This window comes from Grammomys surdaster, unplaced genomic scaffold (assembly GCF_004785775.1).
Source record: "Grammomys surdaster isolate TR1022 unplaced genomic scaffold, NIH_TR_1.0 140, whole genome shotgun sequence".
Classification (NCBI taxonomy): Eukaryota; Metazoa; Chordata; class Mammalia; order Rodentia; family Muridae; genus Grammomys; species Grammomys surdaster.
In genome coordinates this window covers 1,320,911-1,334,620 of record NW_021604598.1, presented here as the reverse complement: position 1 = coordinate 1,334,620, position 13,710 = coordinate 1,320,911, and the positions used below count along the sequence as shown (strand labels likewise).

Here is a 13,710-nt window from a genome sequence, read left to right as displayed (position 1 = left end):
CCAGTCCCACCTTTCCCCTCCACTTCCCAATCACAGGCTCTACCCGTTATTTAACAGTTAAAATGGGAAGAAGGTTCACATGAGATCACCTGAGTATGTGATGTACTGCAGAAGCAACCCCTCTTGAGGAATCAGAATTAACATCAGAATACAGTGTTAGGCTAACCTACAACTGTGTTGTATTCATATACATGGACTTATGTTCTATAAATGAACTATTGCATAACTTTTATTAAACAATTCATGAGTTGGTATTTGAGTTGTTGTATTGACCTATGTAAATGTAAATATTAAACTGAAGTGAAGAAATGTCATATAAAAGGAGGGGAGGAGCTATAGAACTGCAAATAAAAATGGAGGCATCATAGAAGTTTCAGATAAAAATATTCACACTATAATTTTAATCAAAGAAGAACAAACTGGATAAAATTTCTACATGACTAAGGGACAGAATTTCTTTAGCTCACTACTTTATTTCTATCAGTTCAGAAGTCTAAAACCAGTGAATTTATCACATGAAAAAAGTATTGTCCCAAGAGTTCTTAAGGCCTTCTTAATGTCTTTATTCCTCAAGCTGTAGATGAAAGGATTCAGCATGGGGGTCACCACTGTATACATTACTGAGGCCACCATGTCCTTCCCCGAAGAGGAAGTTTCATCAGAACTAAGGTACACACCAAGGCCTGTCCCATAGAATAAAGAGACCACTGAGAGATGAGACCCACAAGTAGAAAATGCTTTATATTTTCCATCTGTTGATGGAATTCTCAAAATAGAGGAAACAATTTTGGAATAGGAATAAAGAATCCCTGATAAAGGAACAAAGCCAAGGATACATGTTACTATATAAAGAAGAATATGATTGATTAGTGTATCTGAGCAGGCTATAGTGAGGGCCTGAGCAAGTTCACAGTAAAAGTGTTTGATTATCTGATTGGTACAGAAGGACAGCCGCAGCATCAACAGACTCTGGATCAGAGAATATGAAAAGCTAATGAACCAGGACACAAGGACTAGCAAGCCACTTAGTTGGGGATTCATAATGACTTGATAGTGAAGGGGGTGACAGATGGCCACAAATCGGTCATAGGCCATCACAGTGAGGAGAAGCGTGTCCATGCCTCCAAAGACCATAAAAAAGTACATCTGGGTGATGCATTCTGCATAGGTGATGGACTTGCTCTGTGTTTGGATGTTCACCAACATCTTAGGGATAGTCGTAGAGATGAAGCCAATGTCAGAAAAGGACAGATTAGATAGGAAGAAGTACATGGGAGTATGCAGGTGAGAGTCAATGCTGACAGCCAGAATGATGAGCAGATTCCCAAGCACAGCGACTACAAACATGAGCAGAAACAGCCCAAATAGCATGGGTTGATGCTCTGGATCTTGGGAAAACCCCAGAAGTAAAAATTCTAAAATATTTGTTTGGTTTTGAGGTTTCATGTTGTTGACAAATAAGCTAGACACCTATGGGAGAGAAAGATTGGGAAACATAACCTCAGTCTCTAAGGTTTCTGTCCTTTTATGTATTGAGATAACTGGACATAAAGGTTTTATAACTATAAAAATTAGGAATCCTGCATTTTCTCATTCATTATAAAGACTGTGTCATAATATGAACCTTCCCTTTGGGAGATTTGCCATTTTTTCTCTTATCTCTACTTAGAACTACTAACTCTAAAATATTAAACCATGTGAAGACCAGAGAACCTCTGGAAGTATTTAGATCAAAGCAGTCAGTTTCTAAAAATGCTGTAAATCCTTTCTGTATGATGGATCCACTCTGATTCACAACCTCACTTCTCAACATTTTTCATTGGTTACACTAAATTCTGATCATTCAGAAAAGTTTCCATTTGTGAACATGATCATACCTTCTCTGTATCCATTCCTTTTGAAATTTCTTGTCTTAGACACCTTCATCTTCTTAATTTCTGCCTGTTTTGTGTATGTAATACATTTCTTGGCTGTCTGGTTGATTCGAATTTCCATCAGGTCTCAATAGCAGGCGATTGTTTGACATAGAGGACGATTTTCACACCATTTTGACAGCTGAATTAATGGATCAATGAACATATGAACAATTAACTTTTTACTTCTGTAACATTTTTACTACAATCTTGGCATCTGTCCAAAACCTTCAGCAACTCTAGCTGTAAAGAAAACAACTATAGGGAGACAAGATAAGTAAGACAGGAGGAAGGTATAGAAAAAATGTGTCCACTTATTACCCTGGCCCTTCAATCAATTCTAGTTCATTCATTTCTAGCACCTATAGCTACATGTCCCAACAAGTTATCCTATGTTCTCTAACATGAATATTTTTATGTAATCTTACCATGTATCCTTCCCTACAGAAGCATCAATAAATATGGTTTCCTGAGTTATCACTACATACCTTGTGGTTTCTTCCTAAATATCTTGCAGTTATAACAGAGGCGATTGGAAGAATAAAAACAGAACTTGAATGTTAGAAGACATTTACAAAGAATTGAACAGTGATGGCTGTGTTTAGAATATAAAAATACCTTCTAAATTTCCATCATTGAAAATACTCAATACTCATTTTCTTCATCCTTTCCTTCACATATAAAATAATTGAACACCCTCTATCTCTGAGTAAAACCCCCTCTTCTTAAGTATGATTAAGGTAGAAGATATTCAGTCAGGAGCATGTTTTTGGTGCCTGGGTAATGAAATATTGCTTCTCTAAACTGAAGTTTAAGATCCAAATAATGAACACATTCAGTGATTAGAGTAATATACATGGCAAAGAGGAAGCAGAAAGAATGACTTTAATCTGAGAGATAAAGCAGAGGGCCTGATTGCTACAGGCTTTGTTTAGAGGTACCCAGAAGTTACATGGACTGGAGTTATAGCTCAGTGTTTGAATGCTTGCCCAGAGTCTGCAAGATTCTAGCTTTCATCCAAGAACTACAAAGAAGTGTTGGTCACTGCAGTGTTAGCCTATGTCATGACTTCCTACCTACAGTAAAAGCAACAACCAAACTGTTATTTAAAAGAATTGTGACATTATAGATAACATCCTCTTAAGTAGCTCACATATAAGAAACAATCTACTTGTTCTGTTCCTAGTGTTTGTTATTGCTTGACAAAATAGTTGAGTTATGTCAGTAAGTATCAAAGACTTGAGTTAGATTTCTATTGGTTCTTAAAATTTTGTGGAAACTCTTCATCAAGAAAAGTTTCCTTGGTCATGCCTGTGTTTGATGTTGTGAAAATAAAGATGCAGTTTTGTTTTTGCACTCATATTTCCACCTCTCAGAAGTAGAGAAGGATGTAGGAAGTGGCAGCAATAATACTGAATAATTAAACACTAGGATAAAGTTTATTTGCTGAATGGGTTCAAAGTGCATCTTTGAATGCAATCTGGGTTGGTGAAGTCAGGGATGGAGTCTCTGAGGATTGGTGTCTGACAGAAGTATTACTTAGCTGGAGGTATGAGAATAAGAATTTTTAGCCAGGAAATTTAAAGGCCCAGATACAATTATTAACCAAGGAGGCAAGTGTTCCTAGCAAAATTGCTTAAGAGTACAGTGGTAAAAGGAATGGTAAAGAATGACACGACAGAAATAGTGCAGGACAACTCCTCAAATGCATAGAGATAAACATAGAGAGGTAGTGATGGATGCATGATACTCAAGGCTGTGCACTGATTGCACTAAAAAAAAATCACATTAAAGTCATGATTTTTCTGATGGCTTGGAACCATCAAATGACTTAGAACAGAAAAAATAAGAATAGAAGCACAAGAACATGAAATTTTTACATATATTTGAGTTGAAAGGAGAAGCTGAAGCTTTCTGTAATAGAAAATAAGCAATAAGGGCTTGAACTAGTAGCAAAATGATGTCAATGTCTTGGTAACAGAGTCTGATTGGGTGTGAGACCTATCAATAAAGAACAATAATGAAGGCAATGATTCTCTAATGTTTCCATGTCTAAATGTTATGGAGCAGAGAGGATTTAGTGGTAGACCTCTGCTTTCCCATTTTTCTTCTTTCACCCATATTATTGAAGTGCTTATGCACCAAAGCTCTTTGTAGTGTCTCTTCACAAATCTGTATATTCTTTTTGCTCAGTAGGGTAATTAAATATCTGTGGACACAGACATAATTCATCTGTATCTACAAAGAGAATTCTCAAAAAATAAAACAAAATAGTGTCAGAACTAAATGTCTGATTGTCTGCCTCTCAGTGCAGTTTTCAACATCACCTCAAGCCTGATGCTTATCAGTTTTGGCATGTATGCAAAGACCCAGAAGTAATGTGTATCCTCTATAGGTATTTAGTGTACACCATAGAGGATAATACTTCAAGCTATTTTGTGAATTCTGCTTATCTGAGAAATGATTAATAAAATCCTTGCCTACCATCCTTCACTGGTATGGAAATACCATGACCAAAACCATGGATAAGCATTGTACTCTGAATATTCTGACCCCTGAGATTTCCCCGTAAGTGGAAAAATCAACTGAATAAGTGCACAATTTTTGATACTGGAGTACTACATGCATCCACCTCTCCTTGAATTAAAAAAAAAACACATTGGTCTCTTAATCTGTTCTCAGCTTCACACTGTACACCAGAGACAGGAATATGCTGTCTATAGATAAATTAATGTTTTAGAAATTAATTTCTTTTATAAAAGTAAGCAGACTCTTTCTTCTTAAAGATAAATCTAGTAAGCACAACATACAAAAGGAAACTAGGTATAGAAAGGGAAGCTGGTCTATCAGAAGAAGCCTGAGATAGTCTCAAACATGTGAGTTGTAAAGAAAAGCCACACATGCTTGTTCTAGGCTGAGAGAAACTGGAAGATCTGGATTTCTTGGTTGAGATCATAAGATAAAAGAAGTAGAAGAGAACTACTTCACTGTAAATTATGTCATCAGGCTATACTATGTATAACTCATAGTGATATCTAAGTCACTCAAGTGTAGTGTCCAGGAGAATTTTGGGATATCAGAGTGTCATGTCATAACCTGCAAAAAAAGAAAATCCCCATATTATCTCTCTGTAATCTACCCTCAATAATGTAAAATGGTCCCTATAAAAATGTAACTTGAAGCAAATATTCTAGTGACTCTAGCTTTTCAGATATTACTCATAAGAACAACCTCTACATGAAATAACAGAGTATTTTCCCTTACCTATGCTAAAGAGTTAATACTCTTCCTATTAACCACTTCATTCTCCATTTCCTTAAACATCTGTTGGACTATATAGGCTTGGCAGTATATACTCACCATGAGCCAATTCCTTTGGAATTTGTTTGCTCAAGGAACATTGGTTGTGAAAGATAGAAGGTCTGTCCACAAGAAAAAGGTGAAAGAACTAATCATGTAAGGAGGAACCTGGATGATTTCTTCTGGGAAAGGAATGAGGTTTGTTCAGAGTTGGTAACTATAAGAGTTATAGGTGTGTCCTGGGAGTTGTATCCCTCTGAAGCTTATTACACAAATTAATCAATGGTATGTTCATTCTCTGCTCCTCAAGGGCAGAGACTACACAGGAAAGAGGCTCTAACATCTCAATTTCTTATCCCTGGGAGAAAATCAGTGGATATATCTGTGATTCCTCTCTCATGTGTTTCTTCTCTGATAAAGAGTCAGCAAAAATTTCCAAGATCACCTACTGGTGATACATGTGAAAACTTTCTCTCTTGTACTTTCCTTGAAAAAATCATTTCTCAACTTCATATTGAAAAATGTAAAATCCTGGAAAGCAAAAACAAGGCTGATCAATAAAAAAAGTGTGTGGATAAATCACTGTTTGTGATCTCAATGTGTACTATAGACCAATAGTTTTAAAAAAAATACATGGTATTTGTATAGAAATAGACAGGTGGCTCAATGGAATAGAATTGAAGATCTAGAAATAAATGCATCATCCGGGCTCTTTCCAGCTTCTGGCTATTATAAATAAGGCTGTTATGAGCATAGTCTCAGCTAACCATTGCACTGATCATGGGGTTCCCAATTGAGGAGTGAGATAGAAGACCAAAGGAGCTGAAAGGTTTTGTGGCCCCATGAGGAGAGCAACAATACCAACCAACCAGAACTCCCAGGATCTAAATCACCAGCCTGGAGTACTTAGGGAGGGACCCATGTCTCTAGCTGTATATGTAGGGGAGGATGACAGTGTCAGGAATAGGTGGGTGAGGAAGTACTTGGTTCAGTGAAGCCTGGATGCCCCAGTGTGGGGGAAATTGTGAGTGGGGAGGTGGGAGTTGGAGGGTGGATGTGGGCATATCCTCATAGAAGCAGGAGGAGAGGATTGGATAGGGGGTTCCTGGGTGAAGGGGGGAAATATGGAAAGGGGATTGCATCTGAAATGTAAATAAAATATCAAAAAAATCCAAATAAATGCACATACCTATGGATACTTGATTTCTGACAAAGAACCTAAAACCTTATAATCGAAAACAAGAAAACATGTTCAACAAATAGTGTTGGTTGAAGTGGATTCTGCCTCTAGAAGAATGCAAATAGATCCATATTTATCACCCTACACGAAACTCAAGTCCAACTGGATCAAAGACCTCAACATAAAACCCAATACACTAAATCTAATAGAATAGAAAGCCTTGAAGTCATTGGTATAGGAGACAACCTCCTGAACAGAACATGAATGGCTCAGGCACTAAGATCAACAATTGAAAAATGGGATCTCCTGAAACTGAGAAGCTTCTGTAAGGCAAAGGACACTGTCATTAGGATAAAACAGCAACCTGCAGGTTTAGAAAAGATCTTCCCTAACCATATATCCACAGAGGGTTAATATCCAAAATATCTAAAGAATTCAAGAAATTCATCTCCAGCAAACCATGCGACCTAGTTAGAAAAGGATTACAGAGCTCAACAGTAAATTCTCAATAGAAGTATCTACAAGAGGAAGCACTTAAAGAAATGTTTACCATCTTTGGACATCAGGGATATACAAATGAAAATGACTTTAGCATTCCATCTATATCAATCAGAATAGCTAATATAAAAACTGAAAGGATTTTGGTGTGAATGTGGAGAAATGGGAACACTCCTCCATTGCTTGTGGTATTGTAACCTTGCACAACCCCTCTGGAAATCAGTCTAGTGTTTCCTCAGCAAATTGGAAATATTCTACTTGAAATCAAGGTTATACTGCTCCTCGCCATATACTGAAAATATGCTCCACCATCCCACAAGGACATGTTCATAGCAATTTTATTCATAATAGCCAGAAACTGGAAACAAATCAGATGTCCCTAAATTGAAGAATGGATACAGAAAATGTGTTCATTTCCACAATGGAATACTATTCAGCTATTAAAAATGAGGACATCATGAATTTTGCAGGCAAACTGATGATAATTTTTCAGGCAAATTGATGAAGTGAGGTATCCCAGACCCAAAAGGACATGCATGTTATGTACTCACTGGTAAGTGGATATTTGTGAGGAGCGGGTGTGGTGACCATTCCAAGATGGCGCCTGGGATGGTTGCCAAGTCTTATGACTAGCACCTGACTTCCTTACACACCCCTGAAGAGCCACGTCTGCAGGCTATACTGCGCAGACTTGCTGCTATGCATTATCAGGCCATCTAATGAGCAACACCTTGGACCTATTGAAAGCGTCTACATGGTGGTATCTGAGTAGTGCAGGACAGGGATTTAAGGGCGGACAGAGAGAGGCTTGGGGGCTTGTTGGACATTGTTAAGGTTCCTGAATAAAGTGCTTTGAGAATAACTCCGAGTGGTGTCACTCCTTTCTGTGGGTCGGATCGAGAAGTGACAAGTGGTGGCCAATATGGGGATGTTCAGAACTCATCACAGTCAGGGCAGCTAGCTGGTAAGTTCCCATGTAAGAGGGACAAGAGCAAGTTCTCGGTTTAGAGACAATAAGGTTCCCGGTAGTGGGACAAGTTATACCAAGCGCAATGGGGAATTCATCATTCATCATCTTCAACCTCTGTAAGCCAAGCTCTTCAGAGATTATTGAAAGTAAAAGGAATAGGATTAAAAAAGGTTACTGTAGAAAAATTTTTACAAGCCGTGGATGATGTCGCGCCATGGTTTTCCGTTTCAGGACACCTAACTATACCTAGCTGGGAGAAGCTTGGAAAGGACTTAAGATTTGCTGAGGAGCAGGGAGTGTTACCCACGGGAGTTTTACCCGTGTGGAAATTGGTGAGATCTTGTATAGAAGATAAGGAGGGGAGATGTGCAGCGGAGCTGGAACGGGGCTGTGAGGCACTGGAGCAACTGAGAGAGGAGTGGTCTCAAAAGTCAGAAAGTGGAGAAAGCTCAGATGAGGAGGAAGTTTCCGAAGAGGAGCTTGAAGAGCTGGCGCAGGGTTTAGAAAAAACGAAACTAGAAGTGGAACCTACGGCGCCAGGCCGCTGCAGCCACCTCCGTATGCTCCAAGTGGAGCTTTGGGACGGAGCCTGTGCCCAGAGGTCTGGAGGGAGTTATGAGCTCAGTGTTTTCCAGTATTTCAGGACACCCAAGGCAATCGCTATCATGAGCCCCTTGATTGGAAGGTTATCCAAAGGCTGGCTGAAGGGGTTCAAGCCTATGGCATTAATGCTGCCTATGTAATATCACAGCTGGAGACCCTTCACAGATACTGTATGACCCCCAGTGATTGGCAGAATTTAGCTAGAGCATGCCTATCTCCCGGACAGTATTTAGATTGGAAGGCCTATTTTATTGAATTCTCAGCAGAGCAGGCAGCCATAAATGCTGCTAATGGCCAGCCAGCATGGGGCCAGGATATGTTGCTGGGGCAAGGCAGGTTTGCCAATCAACAGACTGGTTATCCTCTGCAAGTTTATGAGCAAATTAACATGGTGGGAATTAGAGCTTGGAAATCTCTACCAAATAGAGGAGAAGTGCAAAGAAACCTAACTAAGATTATCCAAGGGCCAGCGGAACCATTTGCTGACTTTGTGGCTAGAATGGTAGAAGCTGGGGGAAGAATTTTTGGGGACCCTGATACAGCCATGCCTTACTGAAACAGTTGAAATTTTTTAACTGAAGATAAGCAGGGGCACTCTGCTGCTGATCACCATAGTGATTTTGATTCTTCAAATAAAGGCATGGTAATGTGGAAGGATATCTTGACAGGTCATTGGAATGGACCTGAATTGGTGTTGGTTTGGACGAGAGGTTCTGTTTGTGAGTTTCCTCAGGACCAGCGACAACTGATTTGGGTCCCTGAGTGGCTTACCAGAGCTGTGCAACCAGAGAATTGTGAGGATGATGGCCCTGAACATGCTCTTGTTGATGTGGAGGATACCAATGATAAGAAGCAATGAATTGTGGTGGGGTATTTTGTCTGTTTTTTCTTAAACCTTTATCGTTGATGCATTATGCACAAGTTTTTCCTAGGCTTTTCCTAGTGATGTTCCCTTGCAGTTACCCTATTTGCCATGGGATGGAGAGATTGCCCCAGTACCGGATTCCTTGGATTTACATATACCAGGGGTATTATGTTTTTAATTAGTGACTAATATGTCCAAGGCATAATGTTTCCTTTGGGCCTACGTCGGTTTGTGTGTGGCCTCCTTTTGTTTTTATAGTGTTTAATGGTAATTATAATAATAACCTTTTAAAATGCAGTAATAATAGTTGTTTTTATATATGTGTTGGAATGCTTCTGTTTATCATTTTGCAATGGTTGCCCGCATGCCTACATATGTCCCGTGGCCTGTGGAAGCCCCCTCCACCATGACTTTATTTAGACCAAAGAGAGATTTTGGCATTACTGCAGCAGTCATTACAACCATTGCTGTGTCTGTTACTGCTGCTACAGCAGCTGCAGTTGCCTTGACGACAACAGTCCAGACCGCAGCCACTTTAAATAAGTTGTCTGCAGGAGTTGTGGAGGCATTGGACATCCAGGGTAGTATTAATAGTCAGTTGAAAGTGGGCATTCTTTTGCTTGATCAAAGAGTTGATTTAGTTCAGGAACAAGTAGATGTGCTTATGGAATTAGCTTAGGTGGATTGTCTGTGGAAATATACTGGGTTATGTGTTACCTCCTTACCATTTCAGAATGCAAGCCGTGCCAGTAATCTTTCCAAAGAACTTTCTCAGTATCTTGTAGGGAATTGGTCCAGAGATTTGGATAAGTTGCTGACAGGCTTACGACACTCCATCGTCCACATCAATTCAACCCGAGTAGATGCCTCCCTAGTTTCTGGATTAACCAGTTGGATACTTTGAGCAATGTCTCATCTGAAGGAATGGGCTAGAATTGGGGGGGGGGTGGCTCTGTGCCTGCTCCTCATCAGCTGCCTGGCATTTTGGTGTATATGTAACATGAGAGCTCGGCAATCTAAGAATCAGGCCTTGCTTGTACAAGCATTTGCAGCTGTGGAGATGGGGCAATCTCCTCAAGTGTGGCTTGGCATGCTAGAGAAGTAGTCAGTGACAGGTAAGATTCCTTGAACATGTTACCAACCTAAGACAGGGACCAAACCAAAGCTGTTTGACTCCCAATGACGGGTGAGGAACATTGTTGCAAGGGACAACCTAAGACAGGCATTCTCTCTGCCAAAAATTAAATAAAAGGGGGAATTGTGAGGAGTGGGTGTGGTGACCATTCCAAGATGGTGCCTGGGACGGTTACCAAGTCTTATGACTAACAGATGTCGCCTGGGATGGTTGCCAAGTCTTATGACTAGCACCTGACTTCCTTACACATCCCTGAAGAGCCATGTCCACAGGCTATACTGCGCAGACTCGCTGCTATGCAGCCATCTAATGAACAACACCTTGGACCTGTTGAAAGCACCTACATGGTGGTATCTGAGTGGTGCAGGACAGGGATTTAAGGGCAGACAGAGAGAGGCTTGGGGGCTTGTTGGACATTGTTAAGGTTCCTGAATAAACTGCTTTGAGAAGAACTCCGAGTGGTGTCACTCCTTTCTGCGGGTCGGATCGAGAAGCGACAGATATTAGCCACAAAGTACAGAATACCCATGATATAACTCACGGATCATATAAAATTTAACAAGAAGGAAGGGCCAAGTGAGGATGCTTCAGTCCTACTTAGAAGGGGGAACAAAATGATCATGGGAGGCAGAATGAGAAAGGGAGGCACCTTGGTTGGAGATGGAGGGAGAGGAAGAGGGGAAGGAATTATGGGAGCAGACAGGAGAGAAGCCTAGAGCACCATGGCAATGAATGGAAATATGCAACTTTTGGGGATGGGGCATGGGGTGAACCTCTAGATAGCTCCATAGACCTAGGATGTGAGAAGCTCCCAAGACTCAGTTACAGATGACCTTATCCAAACTGCCCATCAGTGTGGAGATGGAAATTTAAGGTACTAACTCCAACAGACAGACAGGGCTCCCAGTGGAGGGAAGAGGGTCACCAAACTACCTTCAAAAATGTTGACCCAGAATTGTTTCTGTCTAAAAGAAATGCTAGTACAAAATGGAGCAGAGATTTAAGGAAAAGACATCCAGTGACTAGCCCAACTTGGAATTCATTCCATGGGCAGGCACCAAATCCTGACGCTGGCAGGATGCTGATGTGGATGCCAGGAAGTGCATGCTGACAGGAGCCTGAAATAGCTGTCTCCTTAGAGGTCTCATTTATACAGAGGTGGATGCTCACAGCTTGTCAGGGGCAACCCTGTTTATACACTGAAGGCCTAAAATCAGCCATAGGCCTAAAATCAGCAATAGACCTGACATACATGCCTGCTAACACAAAGTCTTGGGTCTCTGTGGAAAAACACTGAAACAGATGCCTAGAAGCTATTGTAAACAAGCAGCTTTGGTGGAAAATTTCCAGGTTCAATACATAGACCTTGTAGATAGGTAGCCTTGGTAGATAGTACCAACTTAGATAAGAACAAGTGAATCACAGGCGGAGTCATAATCATCTGTCCCCTGAACCTTCACCCAACTGACACTCTGTTCTGGAAGATATCTGTACTCTCCCTGAACAATCTGTACTCCCCTGAACACCTACACTCCTGCATCAGCCCCTTCCCCACATCCTGTCTCTCTGTGCATATAACCCCTGTGTGAAAAAAGTAAAATCAGTGGTTTGATTAGCCTATAGACAAGCCATGTTTCTTTTGCGTTCTCTGTCCTCCAGTTCTCTCTTCCAGGTCCCCCAAATCTTAGTTCACTGCCCCTCGGGTCAGGACAACAGCTAACCATTGAACTGTTCATGATGTTCCCAATGGAGGAGTTAGAGAGAAGATTGAAGGAGCTGAAAAGGTTTGTGACCCCATGGGGACACTAACAGTACCAACCATCTAGAGCTCTCAGGGTCTAAACCATCAGCCTAGGAGCACATAGGGAGGGACCCATGGCTTTCGTTGTACATGTAGGGGAGGATGGCCTTGTGGGGCATAGGTAGGAGAGGTTGTCCTTGATCCCTTGAAGGCTGGATGTCCCAGTGTGGAGGAATTCGAGGGTGGAGAAGTGGGAGTTGGTGGGTGGGTGGGGGCACATCCTCATAGAAGCAGGAAGAGAGAGGATAGGATAGGAGGTTTCTGGGGGGGGGATGGGATAACATCTGAAATGTAAATAAAATATCCAATAAGGAAGGAAAAAAACTATCATTCACTATGATCAAGTAGGCTTCATCCCAGTGATGCAGGGGTGGTTCAATATATGAAAATTGTTCAGTGTAATTCACTACATAATCTCAAAGAAAAAAAATGTGATCATCTCATTAGATGCTGAAAAATCCTTTTACAAAATATAACACCTCTTTTTCTTAAAAATCTTGCAGATGTCAGGAATTCATGGTACATACCTAAGCATACTAAAAACAATATATCACAAAGCAATAGAGAAAATTGAATTAAATGGAGAGTAACTATAAGCAATTGCACTCAAATCAGGGACAAGACAAGGCTGACCACTCTCTCCCTATCTATTCAATTTAGTACTTGAATTTCTAGCTAAGGCAATTAGGCAACAAAAGTAGATCAAAGGGATCCAAACTGGAAAGGAAGAAGTCAAGGTATCATTATTTGCTGAAGACATGTTAGTACACATAAGCAACCTCAAAAATTTTACTAGAGAACTCCTACAGCTGAAAAACAGTTTCACCAAGCTGGCTGGATATAGAATTAACTCAAACAAATCCATAACTTTCCTTGACACAAAAGAGTAACAGGCTGATAAAAAATTAGGGAAACAACACCTTTCACAATAGTCACAAACAATATAAAATATCTTGATGTAACTCTCACCAAGCAAATGAAAGATCTGTATGACAGAACTTCAAGTCTCTGAAGAAAGAAATTGAAAGCGTTAGAAGATGGAAAGTTCTCCCATGCTCATGTATTTGTAGGATTAACATAGAAAAATGTCTATCTTACCAAAATCTACAGATTCATTGCAATTCCTATCTAAATTTCAACTCAATTATTCACAGAGATAAAAAAGCAACTCTCAGCTTCATATGAAATAACAAAACACCTAGGATAGCAAAAATAATTTCAACAATAACAGAACTTCTGGAGGAATCACTATCTCTGACCTCAAGCTCTACTATAGAACAATAGTGATAAAATCCTCATGGTATTGGTACAGAGATAGGCAAGTAGATCAATTTAGAAATAAACCCACTCACGCATGGTCACTTGATCTTTGGCAAAGAAGCCAAAACTGTATAGTGGAAATAAAAGCATCTTCAACAAGTGATGTTGGTCTAATTGTAGGTCTG

The 13,710-nt window shown here is 40.2% G+C and overlaps 1 protein-coding gene across 2 annotated transcripts; it reads right to left on the bottom strand.

The window, feature by feature from the left end:
- Positions 1-480: 480 nt before the first annotated feature.
- On the bottom strand, positions 481-10,581 carry LOC114618258 (olfactory receptor 7D4-like). 2 transcript variants are annotated; one of them, XM_028763955.1, is made up of 2 exons: positions 10,545-10,581; positions 481-1,448 (listed from the first exon to the last, which is right to left on the bottom strand). In XM_028763955.1, exon 2 carries the CDS (start codon positions 1,444-1,446, stop codon positions 481-483), a length of 966 nt encoding a protein of 321 aa, XP_028619788.1. In that variant the 5' UTR covers positions 1,447-1,448; positions 10,545-10,581. The 2 variants fall into 2 exon arrangements, with proteins under 2 accessions (XP_028619788.1, XP_028619787.1); XM_028763954.1 differs by lacking the exon at positions 10,545-10,581 and having other exon boundaries at positions 481-1,497.
- Between the last annotated feature and the right edge of the window lie 3,129 nt (positions 10,582-13,710).